At 33.3% G+C, this 22,848-nt stretch overlaps 2 protein-coding genes across 2 annotated transcripts in view; one reads left to right on the top strand and one right to left on the bottom strand.

The window, feature by feature from the left end:
• The window catches only part of LOC100160148 (transient receptor potential cation channel subfamily V member 5), a 54,149-nt gene that overhangs the window by 15,147 nt on the left and 16,154 nt on the right, over window positions 1–22,848 (bottom strand). The window contains exons 3-10 of the mRNA XM_016802803.2: window positions 17,056–17,140; window positions 16,805–16,981; window positions 12,465–12,654; window positions 12,042–12,195; window positions 8,343–8,493; window positions 6,849–6,952; window positions 6,518–6,600; window positions 1,550–2,012 (exon numbers count right to left, since the gene is read on the bottom strand). Coding sequence (XP_016658292.1) covers window positions 1,550–2,012; window positions 6,518–6,600; window positions 6,849–6,952; window positions 8,343–8,493; window positions 12,042–12,195; window positions 12,465–12,654; window positions 16,805–16,981; window positions 17,056–17,140 — 1,407 coding nt within the window. The remainder of the gene's footprint in view (window positions 1–1,549; window positions 2,013–6,517; window positions 6,601–6,848; window positions 6,953–8,342; window positions 8,494–12,041; window positions 12,196–12,464; window positions 12,655–16,804; window positions 16,982–17,055; window positions 17,141–22,848) is intronic.
• Window positions 15,541–16,082, top strand: LOC115033714. The gene has a single exon (XM_029487076.1). The coding sequence runs from the start codon at window positions 15,661–15,663 to the stop codon at window positions 15,928–15,930; it is 270 nt and encodes an 89-aa protein (XP_029342936.1). The 5' UTR covers window positions 15,541–15,660; the 3' UTR covers window positions 15,931–16,082.

Here is a 22,848-nt window from a genome sequence, read left to right as displayed (position 1 = left end):
TACCTGCATACAAAAATAAACTCATAATTGTCAATTGAGTCTGTAGTTGGCAAATTAAAATTATACTAATTTATATTGATTCCGTGAACTTGGAAAAACTAAAATAATAATATATTATTTCTTTTGCGTCCGTACATTTTTATTGTAGGCATATCTGTTATACTGTGCAGTGTGCATTTCTTAAGTTCTAGTTGAAATAGAAATATCAACACTGATAAATACTGCATTGTACATTCACCCAACCTAATCAAGAGAAATTAGACCATAACTAAAGAAAACCAAGTTAGAGAAAAAATGCAGCTATTACATAAAAAAAAAAAAAATTAAGAATTGAATACATAAAAAGTTTACTGAAGTTTTTACCAATATAAGGCATTACATTTGCTTATTTATTATTTTAAACAACTCAATATTACAATATATTACAGACATTTATCAAATATTTTCAAATTAACATAAAAAAAAAATCATTTTAATTGTACCTGTACAATTGCCGTCTTATGTTTGTAAAAATGGGAAAGAAAATGTTTTTTCTCACAGAGCTTGACGGGACTCAGTATTATAACATTGGCTCAATTAGTAGGTACATACTAAAAAAAAACTCAATTCATTCTAAAGGGATTTATTGGGAGTCAGTTCTTATGCAGCTGCTATTTAAAGTAGGTAGGTGGGTACTCGAATTTCCTAATATGCAACTAATATAATACAAACCGAAATGATTATGCAATAAATTCATATGCATGCGATGTTAATGTATCATTTTATCCATTATTTTGTATATTATTATTATTATTATTATAACCATTGTTGATGGTTCTAGGATATTTACCTCACGGTAGGTAGGTATGACATGATTCTCTGTACAGAACAATAAATATAAAATACACGCATGTTAATTATATAATGTATGATAATAGTATGGTTATATACGTATTATAAGCATTTTTTAGTCAAATATATTAATTATTGATAAAAAAATAAATATCTAGTAGGTATAAATATTAATAGTTGGTCAATTATTATTAAATAATAATACATTTTATTATAGGAAATTTTTATTATATAATATATATTTACTTAAAATATTGATTTCATCATGATCACGACCTAACTGTATCACATAGGGTACTCGTAGGTATAGTAAGAAATTTTAACCTTTTATCTTTACACGCTGCGAAGACCTAAAACTAAAAATCCAGTACGTTATGAGATTGAACGATATGGTAATATATGAGCGAAATGTCTAAGAAAAATCTTTCTATACATTATATTGATGGGGACTTTTCACGACGATCTGAAATCTTTATTATTTCAACCCTAAAACCCATATTTGATCTTTGTACAATTTCTGTGTATAATTTCTCGGGGAAGAAATATCCCCTACAGGAGGGGCTGGATATTTGTATCCTCAAAATGTGCATATATTATACCCTATCTACCCGCATATATTATTCTAATTCTATACATTTCGACGCGCCAAGCGACGTGATCATGACTTATCGCAATGTGTATTATTATAATATAATATGGTGTCGCGCGTGCCGCCTACTTTGTTGTAGTTGTACGTGTAGTTGGTCTTGAACGTATGGTTGGCCGGACTCCACGTGCTCCTGTGTTTGCCCCTGTCCGAACCCGAACTCTTCCCGTGCAAGCTCACGGTACCACCTCCACCACCTCCACCGCCGCCGTCCTCGTAGATCAGTGGCGTTCCGATACCGCTACCGTTGTTGGTCGTCGTCGCGTTGTCGCTGGTCGTCGCCATTTCCGTGGTCACCTGCACCGTCTCGAACTCGGTCGGACCGCCACCGCCGATCATCATCTCGTCGTACATGTCGGGCAACATCGACTCGTTGTCCATGAAGTCAAACGGCGTGGTGGCCACCGTGGTCGACGTGGAAGTGTAGTTGATTAATGGTGGCTTAAGACCAGTGGGTGGCGGTCCGGGACGCAGCACGAAGCATACCATAGATATGGAAAAGTAAAAGGCGAACAAGATGAACTGCCTATAGAACCTAAACAAAAATATCGATTTTAATTTGCATATTCGTCCGTCACTCTTGACAAACACTTTCAATCGGCTGTAGAAAGATATATGCAATATGCTGCAGTCTTATAATTATTTCTCGCGGATGAGTCGTACATTACAACTTATGTTATTTACAATGATCTATTTTAGCGGTTTTTTCATTGGATATTTCAAAATAATCGAGGAAAACTTAAAAAAATACAGCCAACCTCAGCGGTATTATTTACGCAATTCAAGTTTGATTTTTTTAATCATTGATTTAATTCAGTAATATATAATAGAGTTAGATTTTCACAAAATATTCTATGCATATATTTATTTATTTATTATTATAATAATATGTATACTTATTTATAAAAGCATTATATAGACATGATATAATTTTCAAAATAATTTGGATTTTTTGAGCTATTTTTAGACACTCAGAATTATTATTTTTATTTATATTAGTCATCAATATCAAAAATGTAATCCAAGTTTTCACATAATTTGTTCAAGAAACAACTAAACAGTTTCAAATTTAATAGTCACTATTTTCTCCAATAAATAAAAAATTAAAAAAAAAATTGTATAGCTTAAAAATCATAATAGTTTTAGTTTTATTACCCTACGATTGAAAATGTAACACAAAAATTTTCAGAAGTTGTTTAAAGTGGAATTTAAAAAACTTACGATAAAAATTGTATCTTAAATTTAACAACATTCGATTATCAGTTATAAAAAATATTTATATATTTTGTAATTCATAAATCATAACATATTAATAATTAATAATAGGTAGTAATTTGAAACATTCATGTATTGTTTAAGTTATCATTTTCTATATACAACAAAATGGATTGGCAACCAGAAGGAAGAGACCAAAGAGTAGGTCAAAAAAACGTTGGATAGATGAGATAAGACAAGACCTAAAGACTGGAGAGGCTGAAAGAGTTGGTCCAGGATCGCGGAAATTGGAGAGCATTGACAGAGGTGGCGAAAACTCTTACAGAGTCATAAAACAACATGATGATGATGATATACAACAAAAATCACAAAACGTTTGGTTTTCTGACTTAAAATTCGGACGATCGTTAAGAGATAACTAAACCTAAACAGTGCTCGCAGAGTAAACGATACAAAGACCCTGCTGTGAATTTGGATTTGGCGCAATCAATTCGGACGCACTCCCCGTGGTCTTCTAAACAGTATTCGGGATAGGTCATACAAATTCAGTTAAACCGTTAAAATACAATTTGTCTCGTAATAATACCACTTCACCCATATTCAAACGCTCAACACGCAAACGTAAATAATAATATAGTATTATGTGTGATCGTCGCGTGTCCCACTGTTCGTCGACGACTATATATGGGCAGGTAATTCACGTCAATCCCGTGCGATCGTCGAACTATTATTTAGCATAGCCATTTTAATAATAATTGTCTACAGATAAATATGTTATACGCTCAACGCACTTATACATTAATCCACGTGCATATGCGTAATTCATAGCAAGTAATACATATATACGAGACACTGGTATTTTGCTGGAACGCGCATTGCAGTCGGCATTCGAGGTTCCTATATCATATAGCCGCTGTAAATTGGGTTGTGTTTGTGTGTGCGGAGGGAGGATAGTGTGTGAACTACATGGTCTCGAGGTTACATATATATAGCTGAAAAACGTTGAATATTTATATTTGGTGTTTTTTTTTGTTGTTGTCTTATTATTTTCATTGATTTATATGGCTCACGGGACCCGTCTGTCTGTCGCACCGACGACACGCGATCGAAACGAACAATACGAAGACGTGCACGAGTATAGGACGTATATTATGTATTATGTATACTTACATACAACATACCCATATAATATATAATATATATTACAGAGGGTCCCGCGACCAAAATTTTTTCTCAGAAGACGAAGCGGTTACAAGCGTAGCTTTTTCAACGATATATAGGACCGATGATAGCTGTATGACGTGGGGATGACGATGATGATGATGTCCGAGTACAAATGGGTATTATATTATTGATTGCACACGAGAGGTTTGCATTCGGGCGACCATTATTTACACGATATCCTCGCCCACTTTCATACCTGCAAAATATCTTCTTCGGCTTTACGTTTGAATGCGCAGCAGCTGTAATGTAAACGTTTTTACCGAATGTTATTCAATCCACATGATGATAATATTAAACACGTACGCTCGCTCGCGGATAAATGCGAATTCGAATAATAATTTGAAAGTCATTCGCGATCGACCGTCAAGGTAACCACGTATTCCACAATAATAGTCTATATATATATACATGCATGTGTTTTATTGTACCACGTTTGGTAATCGTATCAAATGACCGCGTACGAGCAATCAGCTTTGCGTCCGAACAAAATAAGCGTATACCGCGGTTTGGAGCAACGCGTATATATTATACGATGCGTGTATACCACGGTTGTAATCAGACGCCCGCGACGAATCGCGAGTCGGTCAGTTCGGTCGGAATGGAGAGCACGTTCCTACATTTATCACCCGAATGTGCATAGTTTTAAAGAACCGGAAATAAAAAAAACCGAACTCAAGAGTTCCGGTCGTAGTACAGCTGCAGCCCGGAACTTTAATGAAACTTTCGAAGCAGCCGAAGGGATGGCAGCGAGAAAACGTTTATATTATAATGACTACATTACCATGTTCACTTATATATTATATGCGATAAATTATATATACAGCGTGCAAGGAGAGACGGCGTTAGATCGATCGATAAAAATTCTCAAAATAATAGCGTGAACGCATATATGTTTCGAAAGTATATTATGGTACCTACTGCAGTAGGTTTAGAAAAAAAGGCCAATTGCATACATTTTTGTACCGATAAATTTAGATGTGTTAATATTATTTGAACAGTAATTAAATGGACACATGATAAGTTGATATTTTTTTAGTAAAACAGTAAAACGAGTCTAGTTGTGTTATAACTAATTAATTCAAATTATATTTTTGGAATTTTTAAGACTAATTAAGCCTGAATGACTTTATTAATTATTTTCCAAACGTATTTCTTATACTATTAAAAAGTGTACAGTGGTAATACAAACTTATTTTTTCAAAGAGAACAAATTTATTTTGATGTTTTTTTTTTGAAAATGTTGATGACATATCTGAATTGAATTTTGAACGAGTAGTTTTTAAGTTATTAAGTTATTTACTAAGGAAAAGTTCTTCGATAATGGTTTTACATAAAATATGAAATGTTGTAATTCTTACTTTATGTCTAGTAACTCAAGATAATTTTTACAAATTATGAAATGTCTATTGATTCATATAAATTACTAACATTTTTAAACCATTATAGTCGATATAATATTATCTTCTTACCCTATAAATATAAGCGTATTACACGAAGCTAAAGGACTAAAAAAAAATGGCATTAAAATGTTGATTAAGATAGGTACATCACTGTTTTAAAAAAAAATCATCTGCTTACTTCATCTTTTATGTATAGTAAAAAAGTGGTTCTAATTTGAAAAAATAAGTTTCGCGTCGGCCGTCGCCATTGTATAAGACTTAAATGGTATAAAAATTATATTTGAAAATATAGTCCAGGTATAGAGATACTTTGCAATATATTGAAAAAACATGAATGTGAATACAATCACAACTAAAAGCAAAAATGGTGAACAAGTCATTGAAACAATCTGTATGTAAGTATAATGAATATTATTATATTTTTACTCGAAATCTTACGAGTACATTTCTTAAATAATAAATTCTAATTTGACGTTTGTTCTTGTCGATTACACATTGCAGACGTGCCTACTAAGAAAGTGATTTTTTTTTTGACATTATTTTATTTGTATTGTACGGATCAGGATTCTATGAATATTATTATCATAATAAGTAATACAAAACATTGTCGCATATCATATAAATAACTATATATTTTTATCGTAGCTGCATAATATATTATAATATGTTTGTGTGAAATATCATATCATGCCATAATATTATATCGCAATAAATATATATTTTTAGTTTATCACGAAATATTGGCTCAAAACTCTGGTCGTATAGGGCCGCATTTGGCAGTTTGGACGTTTCTAAACCCGAAGTGTGCATCGTGAGGATTTGAGGATATGGTTTCGAATCTAAATCTTCGTGACATACACACACTTAATATTTTACAATATGCATATCGTATAATATCTATTGTAAATTTTAATACACAGTATAATATGTAGTGTGCTCACCCTAACGCCGCTGGGGAAAATAAATTTCACTAGGTTTTCGAGTCAATATTTTGCTTAAATTTGTGTCCGTCTCTTTTGCCAATACAGGCGAGAGCACATTATTATTATTATTAATAATAATAATAATAATAACAATAATAAAAGTGCGTAAACACGAATCACGTTTTGTTTGTTCTACGACGAGTGAAACGTGACCGCAATACTTTTGTCCACGATTTATTATATTATTAGGCTGGGAGGTGCCCTCACTGTCGGCTTACCGGAATTTCACGAAAGCGTTCCATTTGGCATTTAACAGATCCACCAACACACCGTCCATCATCTCCAAGTGTTCCGGACTTTCCTTTAAAACACAACCGAAACGTTAATGTTTTTGATGAACCACTAACGGTGGCCGTATAATATATTATAATATATTATTATTTAGACATTAAATTATTTTGTAGAGTGTTTTTTTACATAATAATCTGAATATTATTAAATATAATAAATTATAACGGTACGTCGCGACTTCTGTTAATCGTCTTAATCTTATTTTTTATTTGATATACTTAATATATTATTTATGTATATTATAGTCTGTCGACTTACGCCAAATACAACCAAGTTGAGCGCCGAGTTTCTGCTGATCTGCCCGGTGTCATTGTCGATGGTGTCGATTTGGGTCAGGGGGTACGCAGCACAAGTGATACTGCCTAAACATAACGTACGTCGTTGTATTATTGTTGGAAAATCACAAGGAAGCATCAAACAATCAAATATACGCAAATAACTGGTCACTGGTGTAAGTGTAAGTATATTTAGGCCCACCAGTAATAATAAACGTCTTTGGATGTAATTTAAAACATAATATGCACTCTAGGACTTGTTTGATTTAAAATGTTAACGTGACATAACATAACATGTCATTTAAAATATTCAAATCTTACACGTGAGGATACAATATTGAAAAATAATAAATGTAAACATATTCTAATGAGGTGGTGTTCCACAACTTCAATCAGCCGGCCAGAGGGATATTACTTAAGATCACGAATTTGTGAATATTACTTGACTAATTTCTTATGATTCTTGGTAATTTAAAATCAGTATAGCTGAAAACAAGGAAATTGAGAATTAATATATAATAATAATATTATATTACATGAACAGTAGCACTGTGTTATAAATCAAGTCAGTTAGACAATTTATTCAAAAAGTAATATTCTACGCTTTAATGTACCTATATTGCCTATATATTGCGCCGGATTTCAGAATATTGTAAAAAAATTAAAGAGCCACTAGACCTGTAGTTCTGAATACGTCTAGCTTTACTTATTAGGATAGTAAGTACATAGTATATTGTTTATATAATTAATATCTCAAACAAAATTTATTATGTTTTAAAAAAAAAAAATATTTTACAAATCTATCTAATTTTAACTTATTCAAATATCCGGTAATAGTTTTAAGTCTCTGAGATAATAATTTTTGAATAAATAATTTATAATATATTATTTTATAAATTAACTAACTAAAATCGAGTGTGTCCAAATGCTTATCGTATTATATTTGTACACCTATGAAAACTACTGTGTAAATACTTATAATAATATTATAATATAAAATCTAGTAAAAACAGACTGAAATAATTCTAAATCTAATAATAATTTTATATTTTATAACACAAATATGGGCAATCACTAAAATACCAATGACTAGAGCTTTGTTACAGTTTTAAATTAAGATCGAAAAACTAAATAATTGTGTAAAAAAAAGCGTTTTTTAGTAATTGAGTCGGAATTATCTTATATTTCATTGCATAGTGAAAATGCATCTATATTGTATAATAATGTATGTTCGTGGAGTTTAGCCAGAGTTTTCTATATCACCCTGTATATACCAATGTATTTATACAAAACGTACATGCTATATTTATACAACGTATATACATACACACTTCGACTACGGCACTACGCATATATATAAATTATTATCTAACTACGCGTGTATGTGTGTATATTTTAATATTATAGATAAATATATATTTCTGTGATGTAATACGCGGGTGCTGTGGTCCGTGCAAGCGATTATAGTTGGTTTTACCGATTTGCCAATAAATTTCCCGTTCGATTTTGAGTATGTGAAAGAACATTTGGATCCGAGCCAGTTTCGCGGCCAGTGTGAGTGGCGTCAAATTTTGCACGTTCCTAATGTTGAGTTCCGCCCCAATTTCGTAGGCCATGTCGAACGTCGACTGACGGAAACACACAAACAAACATATATATTATTATTATAGAATGTCATTCGCCGGTCGGTTATGAGTTATAATAATATATTTTATTAAACAACAATCGTAATGTCTGGACTAAAGCAGGGAGATGCATTGTCTCCCATACGTTTTATAAAGTTATCAGATATATATTATTATATCAGTTAATCATGAATTGGAGAAGAATAATAACAATGTTGTGCTTGCGTTCGCAGATGACATAATAATATTATGAGATACCAAAAACAACATAGTTACAATACCACAAGCGAGCTATATTAAAGTCTAACCTTGTGATGACTATAGATATGTGGTGAACGAGGCACCTCAAAAGTAGACCCTACTCCTTTAAGCAATAATTAGATGAGATTAATACCTAGGAATCAATATAGTAAATATAGGTATCAATATCATTATCAGTATAGTGAAATTAAACTAATAACATGTGCTGCAGACTGATTATATTTTACCATAGACAAGATGTTCAGTTCTAAATGACTGCCCAAAGCAACAAAAGAGAAACCACTCACTTGTTATCTGAAATATGAAGTTAACTCTAAGCATTTTATTTTTTAAATGTAAAAAATGTAAGAAATTATTATTATTAATTTTTTTTATTCAGAGACGCTAAAAGTTGAAACAATGGGAATTATCTTCATACCAGCAGGCTGGTTTGCCAGCAGGTGTATCAAATCTGTCCCCCCATCGGAATCCGTGTAAAACTCGAGTGTCTAAAAGCAGTTTTGTAGTGTCTTTTCGACTAAAAGTGTCCCATCTGGTTATTCAGTGCAGTAAATAACGGACGCCATGACCGAGATCTATTTATTATTTAATACGTCACATTATTATCATCACGAGTATGCTTGCGAAGTGCGCTCGTCATTTTTTCCAAAATAGCTCCTCTCCTCACCACTGCTATATATAATACCCGCTGAAGGGTCTCTCGTCTCCGTTGTACCTATACTATAAAATAATATATCGAAAATACTGGCACGTCCCGTCTAGGACCCATCCCCATCGTGAAGGAATTTTGTGTTGTACATTTTTTTTGCGCATTTTACTTTATCCATTACATTCCGTTTTTCCCGGTGGCTAATATATTTATCACGCGTTGCGGACGATAACAAGGTACATATAATATAGATATAATGTATTTGGTGAATATCATGTGGTCAATGTTCGGCGAAAAAAAAATTATTTATGCTGTGCCGGTATATATTGTTGCATCACATGCATTCGCTTGATGCAACATATTGTATATACATGCACTCGCTTGGTGCACCACAATAACGATATTATGTAAACGATGATTATTTTTTTTATCCTTCAAAAAAGTTATATCTCTACAACTACAATATCTAGATACACTAGATGCAGTAGGTACTATTGTACGTTTTCGGTGTGCGTTTTTTTTTTAAACAAAATAAATAAATAAAAAGCTTAGGTTGACCCCGGAGATGTGGTATTTGGTATACATAGATATTATATATAAATATATGAATACTAAATATAAGTACTAGCTGATCCTATACGGTCTTGCTCGTGACAATAAAATAATGCCCGCGGATTTATCCAGTCTTAAAACTCCGTCAAATGTAAGCTATACAGATTTATAGCACAGCAATTTGGGTGGTTTTGACGAATCATTATCAAAATACAGGTCATAATTAATCATAATGACTTTTTTATTTTCTGTAACCAATAGCAACCTAATATTATAATCAAAGAAATGTTAGTTTTTCGTGAGTCAATAAATTTCTGCTGGAGTTCCTCTTTAAAAAGTGAATTTCACAAAATCCATTCTTATATGGCGCCCATACATATATGATATAGTATTATTTGTACATTCCTTGAAAATCTCAAATGAATAGGTTCAGTAGTTTTGGCTGCACATTGATTACGAATCAGTCAGTGAATCAGTCAGTCGGGACTTTCCTTTTATATAGTATATATATATATATACCATAGAGATATAACTCGTTATATTTTATGTGTGTTGCGAGATTTGTTTGGCGAGAATATAACACGCGATTTCGACCGCGTGTAGAAGAAAGTTTAATAATGGTTTTGATGTAGGTACTTTTATAGTGCGTACAGGGGTATTATAGGTATACAATATTTCAGAGAGTGGGTTTATAAAAACGCCATGATATTTTCGTATAAGTATTTGACGCGACCGGAATTAGTTTTTTTGAACTTTTTACACGCTCGCCGTGAAGTGTTAATAGTCTAACACACGTGTTGTGTCGAGATTAAAAAACAAATCCATATACGGTGAATACGCCTGTTATAGTGTTATTAGAACGAGCCCTTCATTCCCTGTTTAAGGACGGCGACGACCGCCAAATACGTGAAAAATAAAACTATCGATCGTCGCGCATGTATTCCCGCTGTCCATTGTTTGTGTTTTAACTTTATGCTAAGTCGGATTTCCGGTTATTTATTATCCACAGGTACCAACGTGCAATATATTTTACACGGCGTGTGGGTCTTGTACAAAGAGGGTGCAGGGGATGATGTGTGGCGATATATGATTTTCGGTGCGCCGAAGGCTTTCGGTTTTATTTTTGCCGTTGTTTATCCACACGGCGCAGGTTAAGACGGCGAGACGAAGTACAAAATAATAATGATTACGTTGATTGTGATGGCGTCGACTTGGAGCGAGGGTTATGCGTAGTATAGTCGACCGGGCGAAGGATCGATGGAAAGCGCAAAGTGAAATGCGTCCTGTTTGGCCACGTGGGAATTCGGACGTAATAAACACGCGCGGGACATAAGTTGGCCAAAAGTAGGTATATATACCTAAGACCCGTTTTCTCCAAATTAATATTGACTGTTTCTGCCAGATATTAAATAGGTTTGGTTCCGGTTTCCGTCAAAAAAATATTTGGAAACTAATAATTTTAATTTTATGCAGTATTGAGTATATATTGTATATTACGTGTTATAAGTAATAATATAGAATAATTGATGTAAAACTTCTTTGGAATATGTAAATAGTTGCAAAAACCGTACGACAATGTACAGTGATACCTATTTCCCTTTCATTTCTTTAAAACCTAATTGAATGACTCTCATCCACTCTCGTTCCTTGAACAATCCACAATAACCCTGTTATCTGTCACATTCTCAGTAGCAAAAAGTATAGACAAATCAGATAGGTAGACAAATTTGACTTATGTTTATGTTTATTATTAAATTTTAAAATATTTTAACACGATCGAGATATGAGATTTATATTTTATTTAAAATAGTAATTTGCATGTATGACTTATATTTGTATGAAATGAAACTAGGTATATAGATGCGGTGCATAAGGTACCTACTATTATAATTATTATATTTTTACTATGAACTAATACATAACTTAACTTTAACTTAACACTTTACTGTGATATAATGTGTACCTATTTTTTAAGCCCAAATATCATTTATTTATAAAATAATTGTCTGTTTATAGTACGTTAATTATGTCACAATTAAAGCATTTTTTTGTGTTTAAAATAATATTATTTCATTTATTATTGACTTACAATTTTTTCGTAAATTACAAGCATATGCAGAACCGTGTTGCCGTTGGTGTCCTGGTTATTTGGGTCAGCGCCTCTCGCCAACATCAAACGGTAGCTCTCCTCTTGGCCGAGACACGCTGCAAATGACAGTGGATATTCGCCCCAATACACGTACCTGAAATTTAGAAAACCGTTTATTTTGCACATATTGTATTCATGAAACTTTTGCATTCGTGTAATTTTGGTTTTTAAAACGCTGACGATTCAAATCATAACATGACTTTTATAAAAAAAAAAAACTTAGACGCATACAAATATCGTATATTGAACAAAACGTTTTCATATTAATGTGTATTTGGGATTTAGATTATAGAAGTGATATTTTTTGATAAGAATGTCGTGTGAAAAATCATGGTGATTAACTGAATCCCTCAGGTCGTTTACCCTTCATAATTGGTGTCGGGACATAGGTTCACCCATTCGTGGTCGAGCGAATCCGATCTAGAAGCCTTTTGATCTTCAGTGCTCATGAAGTTCCCGAAACACCGTTCGTTGAGGTTAGCCCCGCTGTCCATCAGTACCTTCACCATGGCCGGATCTTCGTTGACGATGGCCATGTGCAAAACGCTCTCTCCTGCATCAAAAATCGGTTTAGGAACCACAACAGTGGTATATAGATTTTGTTCAGTCACGTGGTGACAAAACATAATATATATTAATTAATATCGAAGAAATATATACTGTCAAGTCTCGATAACTAAAATATGAAATTGGTATAAAAATAGATTATATTTATATGTATTTTTCGAGTAAAATACCTCAAAAAAAAAAATTTAATAATATTTAAAGGACTAAAAAAAAATTCGAGTTATCAATATAGGCTTGAGTCTTCGATACTGTCTCGACTGTATATGAATATACAGGGTCCTCCATGATTTGAATTGGCCATTACTTCAGTAGGTACTGATTGACGGAGTGGATCAAGTTGAGTTAGATATTAATGAATAATGAAAAGTACGTTCGCAATGATACGTTATTTCAAAACTGGATATTTTACTGCCCACCCCGCACTCCTAAACTGTCGATGGTTTTTATGATTTTATTTTATGGGAATATTATCTTAAGCATTCGCTGGCGTCAACAACCCGCACAACTTGTAATATTTGAAGGAAGTTATTGAAATCAACGAAGTTGACTAAATTCCGTAGCAGATGCTGGCTAACAAAGTTTGCTACTTTTGCGAGTGCATGCAACATGAATTTCAGAAAACGGCCAACATTTCCACTAGGTACGTGATTTTCCGGATATGTTAAATATAATTTTATTTTTTTTTTTTATGATAATCTTTATTATGGTAAAAATAATGTTAAACCAAACCAAATACTTTCCGAGTTATTTTTATTTAAAACCATACATTCTACGTGACAGACCCTATATTATATTGCATTATCAATTATTAATGTAATATGTAGATATTTAGGATTGTTTAAATATCCAGTTTTAAATTTGGGGGATATCTGAAAATGGGCAGTTCAAAGTGTTGATAATATATGTATTATTTTATTTGATTGTATTTTTAATATGGGCCGCAGCCCAAAGTACAGAATATAAATTTAATATAATAAAAGTATAATACGAAAATGTGTAGTAGATATAACAATTGAAATAGAAAAGGAAATAAGACAAAAGAAAAGAACTACAAATTATAACTTAAAAACTAAAAGGCGGATCCTCGTTGGCAATTATTAAATTAATAAATGGTTCGTGTATTATAATTGTCATCATATTAAGCTTTAACTAACGTATTTATTTGAATTATGATTATAAAATAGTATAGTTTACGGAAGATAAAAAAAAATTAACTGATTAATGGATAAAATCCTAATTTTTATTGCGTATACTATATATTTTATTTATTTATTTCAGCCAATTTCAGCGTAAGTAAGTTACACTTGCGGCCACTAGTTCCGGATGGGTGACCAGAGCCGTAACTAGGGTGAGGCGAGCGAGGCGTTTGCCTTGGGCGCCTGATGCTGGGGGGCGCAAAAATATTAAATGATTAATTTATGAAAAAATATTGTCAAAATAATATTTTTCATTGCTACGCACTAATCCGTAAACATAATGTTTATTTTTTCCCCCGAAATTACGACGACGTTGATCGCCGATAAGAATAGTATACCATTATTAGTTATATGGGTATTTTGTTAATAGTAGACAGTAGTCAGGGGCGGATTTACCCATAGGCCACCAAGGCACTGGCCTAGGGCGCATTTATATTTTATATTAATTTTTTTTCGTATACAACTTGCACGAGACTGGAGAATGGCTCACGTAGTCACGTCGCAGTCACATTTTAATTTATAATCTATAATAACCTTGCCGTTTGAGCTTAATCCTGCGACAAGCGCGCTGCCTACGCTAGAGCTTCGACATCGACACTCGACGAGGCAGTTGCCTATGTTAATGCATGGGAGATGGTATACGCCACTATACGGCGGGTGTGCGGCGTAAACACGTACAATATTGTGAATGGCGCATGCGTTAAACGCCAGCCAAGGCGGTCAAGTATACTGCCTCGGGCCGCCGAGTACGTTGCTACATTGTATATAGCCGATCTACTAGCTAGGTGAGGGACAGCTCGCACAGTGCTTAGTGGAATGACCCGCCTCGCCCCGCACCCGGCACCACAATACTGGAATTAATTCTGGAATGCAGGTGTCTTGATAGAGTAATTAATAATAATAAATATCGCGACGACGCGCGACGCTGGCACTGTCGCCCGTCTCCTGTATAGTGCATACTGCATACTGCTCAGAAATTTGGTAATCGATTAAGATTATAGAGTGCTCAGATGAATCAAGGCGCAAAATGATTTAATTATTGTACAAGTGTACAAATGTACCTATGCAAAATTGTATCAATATTTATTTGTTTAGTTGGTATGTATAAATATAAAAATACCTAAATACAATTTTTATAGTTTTGTTTTAGTTCATGGGACAATACCCCCCACCATGGGAGTACGCAAATGTACGGGGCGCTAGTGTTGTAATGCCTAGTGGCAGAAAAATGGTAAGTCCGCCTCTGACAGTAGTATATTATCTTTATTTTCTGTTTAATCGACGAATCGATCGACGTACATGCTTAATATCTATTATCTATATTATATCAGTTGATATACGTACGATAGTACGATGCATCAGTTTATAAATAGTGAACAAATTTTGTGTAATTATTACTATTTTAATAATTTGACTTAGTATTTGCTGATCACTCGGCAAGTGTGTAGCTTTCTATTTTTTTTTGAACAAGAAACAGGTACAAATTATTTATACTAAATTAATGTGTTTTTAAACTATGCAGATAGTTTAACTATTAAAAAATAATAATGAATAATAAAAAGAAACGAAGTGGAGCAGAAAATCGAAGTATCAAGAAAAAAAAAGCAAATGAAGACGTACAATTGTCAAAACAAATAAAAGACTGGTTTTCTAAAGGTTCTGTTTCAGATGAAAAATCGGTTGAATTAGTGTCAAACTTGAAAGAATATCAAGAAGATAAAGGTTAGTTTGTTTTCTAATTAAAAGTTAAGGTAGTAAAACTGTAAAACTGCTCCGGTTTTCTTCATTTATTACAAATGATTCACGATTATAAGCTTAAAGAATCGTATCCAAATATTGAAATTGCTATAAGGATTTTTCTCTCAAAGCCCGTTACAACAGCTTCACGTGAAAGGAGTTTCAGCAAACTTAAATTGATAAAAACATACTTAAGATCAACAATGGCTCAAGAGAGATTATCAAGCATTGCCATACTTTCAATAGAAACAGAAATCGCTAGTAAATTGGATTACGAAGAAGTTATTGACAAATTTGCCGACACAAAAGCAAGGAAAATATCGTTATAAATAATGATTATTTCATTTTTATTATTATTAATTATTATTTTGAAATACCTTATAAATAAATTTGTAAAATTCGAATTGATTTGTTTCCTATAATATAACGTTGAGAATTATAAACTTGTGGCTAAAAATATTATTTCTTGTTTAGCTCGAAACCTAATTGAAAATTTACTGATTTTCCTAATCTTATTATTTTATTGAAAAATATTAAGTGTGTCACCACCACCCCCCCCCCCCCCCCAACCAGTGGGGCGAATTGCTAAAGTTCTGCCTCAGGATAAAAAATGGCTCGGTACGGCTCTGTGGGTGACCACCCGGGTTCGTAGTGCGCAAACCTTGCTACATATACGCGTATTTTAATGTTTAAAATTATACAAACCTCACAGGCTAATGACCTCAGTCGTCGATATCTTAATCCAATAATAATAATAAAAAAGAATTTACATTAATAATAGCTGATACGTATACCAACAGATCTGTAAGCTCGTATCTGGTATACTATGATGTAAGGTATATAATAGATGTCTTTACTTAACTCGTTCAAAATTTAAAATAGTTAAACATCTAGAAATCTGGTGCTCAACATTCCACTCGACAGCGAATATCCTATTTCGATTATCTCCTTAAAATGGATATATTTTTTAAATTTATTAATTACTTTAATTATGATTTTAATATACCTATTATGCGTGAAGTCATTTGGAACTTTGCCTAATTAATTTTAATAAATGTACAGGTATAATAATATAGAACAGACCAAACTCGAAAATCAATATCACTAAAGTTTTAGACGCAATAGAATTATTATAGAAATAACAATCTACTCATTTTTATTTTTACCGGTTCAAATTATTTCAATCGTTCGATAATAACTCACCGTAATACTCGTCAATCATGTAAATGTCATTTACGAGCTTTGGATAGAAATGCAACAGCCTTTTGGCCAAGTCTGCGTGTATTGACGTAGCGTTCAGCAAACATAGATGTAACGCCGTTTCGCCGACGGTGCCTCTTTCCTTCAGATCCCAGCACACTTCCCTGTACTGCACTTCCCCTGCGAGTGAAAAGTTTCCAAAAAGTGTTTTGGGGAATACGAAAAGAGCCACAGCGGTGCCGCGGTGCACTTACCCAGCTTTTCCAGTTCTTCAATGGTGGGAATGTCTTTTTCTATGTCGTAATCATTGGTGTCTTCCATGTTCTTTAGCGGTGGAAGCTGTGTATAGTGGCAAACAAATCGCATTAGTAACAGATATTATTGAGGGCAGAGTTTATGAGATTTCCGACGAATCCCAGTGGGGAGATCCGTTCGGCGGCGGGATTAATATTCAACTGGGAAAATAAAGAAAAATCAAATTGACCCGGTTATTGCCTGCCAAATGCGTTTATGTGTTGAAGACCCGCCACAATCATATTACGGCTAACTTATTTGAAAAGTTTCGATTGAAACGGCGTAGAAATGGAACAAACGCGGCCGAAAAGTACAAATTCCGACAGATGCGCATTGTCCATTACATCGGTAAAATAATACGGTACCAATACTATACCTCCTTATATTTCAAGTTTGTATAATTTCAAAAATAATACAGATGTACCTGATCAACTAGATTTGTCTGCAGTACAATTTTTACAACATTGTTGTGTACTCTCCATTTTTAATATTGAAATATTGAGTACAATATAATATAATTATTTAGATTGAGATAAAAGTCACCGAGGTTTGTTTTTATTTTTGTAAACTTTTTAATATAAAATGATCACACGTATTTGCGATAAAATATGTTTGTCAGGCATGGTCGATGATATTAATAATGTAAAGTCATTATCACTATCAACCAGTACGCGGCGTGGTACCATTTTAGTGTAAACACCCAAAAGGCAAAGCCATATTTACATAAAAAAAAGGTACTGAATTCTATATTGACATTGTTTTACATAATCAGAGAACTTTTTGTATATAATATAACCCAAATTGTGAGCGTATTACCTTTGAAACGTAATAGTGTAATGTAATAATGTGGCTTAGCGTCCAATTAAAAATGATAATAATAATATTATACTGAACACAAATTAATTTTGTCTTTTAGGTAGGTACGCGGGGAAACAGAGACTGACGATTGAATTTTGTTTGATTTTAAGTTACCGTGTTATTCGACATAATATATTATAATATTATTACGTTGTATATTTTATATTTATCTCGAGTCGTGTAACCAGGCCAAAGCGGTAATTAAACTTTCGGGAATTCGGTAATATTTTGACATCTATCCGGTTCTATCGGGGCATCGTCGTGATCACATCGCATTAAATTAAAATAATATAATATAATATAATTATAATATACATATTTTTCAGGGTTGCGATGGACGTCTGAAGACGCGGTCATGCAATTATAACTGCCAGGTGGTTGGTGTGTAATGGTTTATACCTATACCTAATGACCGTACATAATGGTTATATTACTTTTCACGAAGTCGTAAGTCCCTAACGCAATGGCATTACCGTGAACGTGTATAGGCTATTGTTTCTATTTTACATATGGAAAATAACGATGGCCGTTAATTTATTATTTATAGCACGCGTTTTAAATTTCAAACGAAATATAAATTACGTTTACTTTATTCATCGACAGTGACGCTTTAATGGCGCATGTCTTTTCTTCTCTCCGCTATTTAATCTCGTGTTTTAATTTGTTATTCCATTCAGCAGTGTAAATTAGCATTCGGAAGTCGATTAATTTGTCGGAGGAGATAAATAAATAAATAATAATAAAAAAAAAAAAAAAAAACAACAGAAGAACAAACAAAGAACGTTTACACGGTATTTTATTTTTTTGTATACACGTGTTGTATAATAATAATATTATTATTGTACGGAACACAAATAAAATATTATACGCTTGCCGCGCACAACACACCAACAGTGTTTCCGAGCGACAGCAGCTGAAACTTTCGCTGTGATGTCAAACAGATAATTGAAATAATTATTATTACGAACCAAAATTTCGTGAACTGCTTTCAACTCAATTAAATTCGTAATTTTCCAATTAAGTAACGTTATTGTGTTTGTCGTGTAAAACACACACACATTTTAATCGTAAATAATAACGTGTCATCGTCGTCGTATTCTCGATACAAGAACACACACACAGTGGCTCGTTTGTCTACCATAATATTGTGTTACTATACATGTGTGGAATATCGTTTAAGCTCGTCACGGGCGAGAGAAATAACTTTTTTCCGTTCGCCTTTGCATGTATAACACTATAGGCATAATATAAACGCACGTTGTACAATATATTATAATAGTGCGCCGCCGTCGATTCGACGCATTTCCGAGCGTATTATTATAAAACATTATTACGTACTACATTTCGCAAAGCGGCGAAACGTCCTCGAACGACGACGCGTACAAATAATATGCGTATAATATCGAATATTATTACGTCGTACCCACGCGAATTTATGTGCCAGTATCCGTAATATTATGCATGTGTTTACCTATTATTATTATTATTATTATACTCCGCCGACACCTTAATATTATACATATTATATAACCGAATCGTCGGGCGTTTCACACCGATAGCAATATTCAAACAGCGCTTCCGACGCTTTCCACAGATAACGGCAGCGGTATTATAATTATTTTATTGTTCATTGTCAGGCGCCGCTCGCTACACTGCACGTGGAAATAACGAACGCGTTCAATATCATACGTAATATTAATAATATGTAAATATAATATGAACACATTCGACGAGTGTCGCATTGTCTGTGATACGATGCGTGTATAATATATGTGATAAGTGTATGGGACGACAACGCGAAGGAGTGAACTCGGGGACACACACTATATGTACTGCTGTAGAAGTCTACAGAAGTATATTATGCGGATGATCGTCTAATACCACGGCAGTTCACAAAGCCACGAAATAAATTAGATAGCCAACAGTGTAGTTCAGCCGTCGGCTGGTATAGAGTCATCAGAAAAAATAGGTTTACGCGTTAACGGGGAAGAAAACAAAATAATAAAGAGACAGAACAACGCAAGAAAAAGCCCCTCCTTAAGTATAGGTCAATATATATATATATATATATTATATTATTATATCGATATCGATATCGATATAGCGGATCAGTTTGAGTACCTGTCGGGACTATTCGAACAGAAAAATACAACGAAACGGCGTAGAAAATAATAACGAGAATACAGACTGGAAACACTAACGATTCATAGGACCAGCGAAGCTTTTATAGGATCTCGATTCCCTGTCAAGGGATTTTCAAAGAAATAACTTTGTAGAAGCAATCAGAAACAAGCGACTACAGACTAAAATCATGGATAGGGCATGTCTTGAGAAACCTAAACCCATTACTCCGTATAGTACTGGAAAAGAACGCGACAGGAAAATGTTCGCATTGGATGATCGATAAAGAGGTGAGATGTTGTAGTCAAGAAAGTTGTGAAAAATTTTTGAGGAAGATCTGCAGATTGGAAAGCGAGAGAAGCTGACTGAGGTGGATGTATGACGAGATGGTCCTGGAGGCCAGTATAATTAACGCTACGTTTTATCGTTGTGTTCTTGGTTATATTATTTTTATCATTAATACTTACTTCACTATTAAAATCGGTAGACTTAAAGCAAAAAAAAAATTGTTATAATATAAAACCTACGCTTTTAGGACCTACACTAAAAATTATTTTTGGTGATTGTAGATGGTAGACATAAAATGTACAAATACCGCATAATAAATTACTATTTAACCACAAAACACGAAATTATTAGCTGATTAATTAATATGTCTGTACACAGAAATTACACAGCAAGCCCAATTGACATTTAGGGGAGGGATTCCCGAGTGGCACAGTACCTCTAATTGTTGCGTAACTTCGGGCACATGGCCTAGTAGAGGGTTGGTGTTATACGCGTCAGCCATTAACGGAAGAATAATATAATAATAATATCGATGCGTTAGCGGTGAATTGTACTATATTATGTGCAACTCGGCACGAGGCAAAAAACTCTATGATTAAAATTTATAAGGGTTTAATACTATATACTATAATATATTTATAAATAACCAAAAATTCACGAATTTCGTTAAATATGCATTTGTTGAATTTTTCACCATTATGGTTCAATATAATATAATAATATTTTAAAATATATTTTATAACTTTTACAAATAAAGCTAAAAAAAAATAGACGTTGATAAAATTATTGTATTAATATATCGATAGATGGTCAAATCGGATTTCGTACTTGACATAAATATTACAACGTTTTAATCGTTATATTATAAGAAGAAGGTACATATTGTCACAATCCACGAATGCTGTATTTATTGAAAGTAAACAATTTTTAATATCATAAATGTAACCATTATAAACTTATACGATTAAAGTTTAATCATCTGTAAATCGTAGGGTTTTTTTGCCCGACACTGCGCAGTGTGTAAGCGATTACTGATGCGATTATTTTTTTTTCACCACGATTCTCTGCGTGCGTGTATTAGTTTACGTTTTGAAAAAAAAACCTCGTTATAGCCACAAACGAAAATATCGAACGTCCCCCAACGACACGACGACGCACGTTCAAAACTACGGCAGAGATTTTTTGAACCGTTAAAAAGTGAAATCGATCGCCAGGCGGTGGTCCTATATTATTACGATATGCCCGAGTTTATTTTTTATGGGACTGCGCGCGCAAGTGTGAGCATCGCCTTCGTGGTCGTCGACTACAACAGCGACGAGTAGGTATATAATATAATATTGGAATATACGAAATAACGTGTATCTACGACTTTTTTCTTCGTCTTAATCACAATTTCATTTTTTTTTTTCAAATTTCGTCGTCTATTACAGTATTATAGGTGTTGTCCAAACATTGCAGACGTCATGCTATAATTGGAGGGGGGGGCAGTCGCAAGTAATCGGGCGCCAATGGGTTCCTAATTGGGCTATAATAATTTAAGTATTAGAACATAAATGAAAAAAAATTGGGCCCTTCGCAGCTTATGTAAATCTGCGATCAATCCGATGGATGTCATCAGTTTGACAGCTGTCAAGGCTTTTAGGTACCTATCTATAACTGTTAGATTGCCGGGAAACTAGGTGGTGGTCCTATTGGGACTGCGCATGAAAATATGAGCGTCGTGGTCGTCGACTACAAGAATGGGTAGGTGTATTATACATAATATTATAAATTATAATACATGAAATATTGTGTACGACTTTTTTCGGCTCCTCGTCTTAACGTGATTCCGTTTTTTTTTGATTTCATCGTTCGTTATAGTTGTTGTTGTTGAAATATTTAAATCCTACTAATGTACTATACTATATATCAGGGGTGGCCAGCGAGAAGAGACTCACGAGCCACCAAATATATTAATAAAAATTGAAGAGCCAAGATGTAAAAAAAAAAAGGTGGGTAAGTGGATGTCGCTCTGCTGTACAGTAGGTTACAAATGGGTCACTGTATAATGGATAGTATTAAATTTGAATTCAATGATATAATATCACTGTATAAGAAAAATGATTCTGAGCGGAGACGGTTTGTCAGTCTAGGTATTAGACATACCTATTATAGGTATAATTATCTATAGTATTAAAAAAAATTTACCTATAATAGGTATCAATAATAAATTCCAAATTAATCATATCACAATATCCATTAGGTAACGCGTTATACATCAACAACAAACCATGGTAGACTTGGTACTATCATACATATATAATAGTATACTTTAGAAGTTTCAAGTACCCACGAATAATATTATACAATCACAACAAAATAACTAAAATAGTTATTCCAGGTTTTTTAATATGTAATTTCGTTCAAATTTGAATTTAAAATGACTATAAAAATAAACTGTGTATAATGTATTTCTTAGAATTTTTGGTAACAGAGTTAAATATTTA

Source organism: Acyrthosiphon pisum, chromosome A1 (genome assembly GCF_005508785.2).
Source record: "Acyrthosiphon pisum isolate AL4f chromosome A1, pea_aphid_22Mar2018_4r6ur, whole genome shotgun sequence".
NCBI lineage: Eukaryota > Metazoa > Arthropoda > Insecta > Hemiptera > Aphididae > Acyrthosiphon > Acyrthosiphon pisum.
This window is presented reverse-complemented; position numbering and strand designations above follow the sequence as displayed.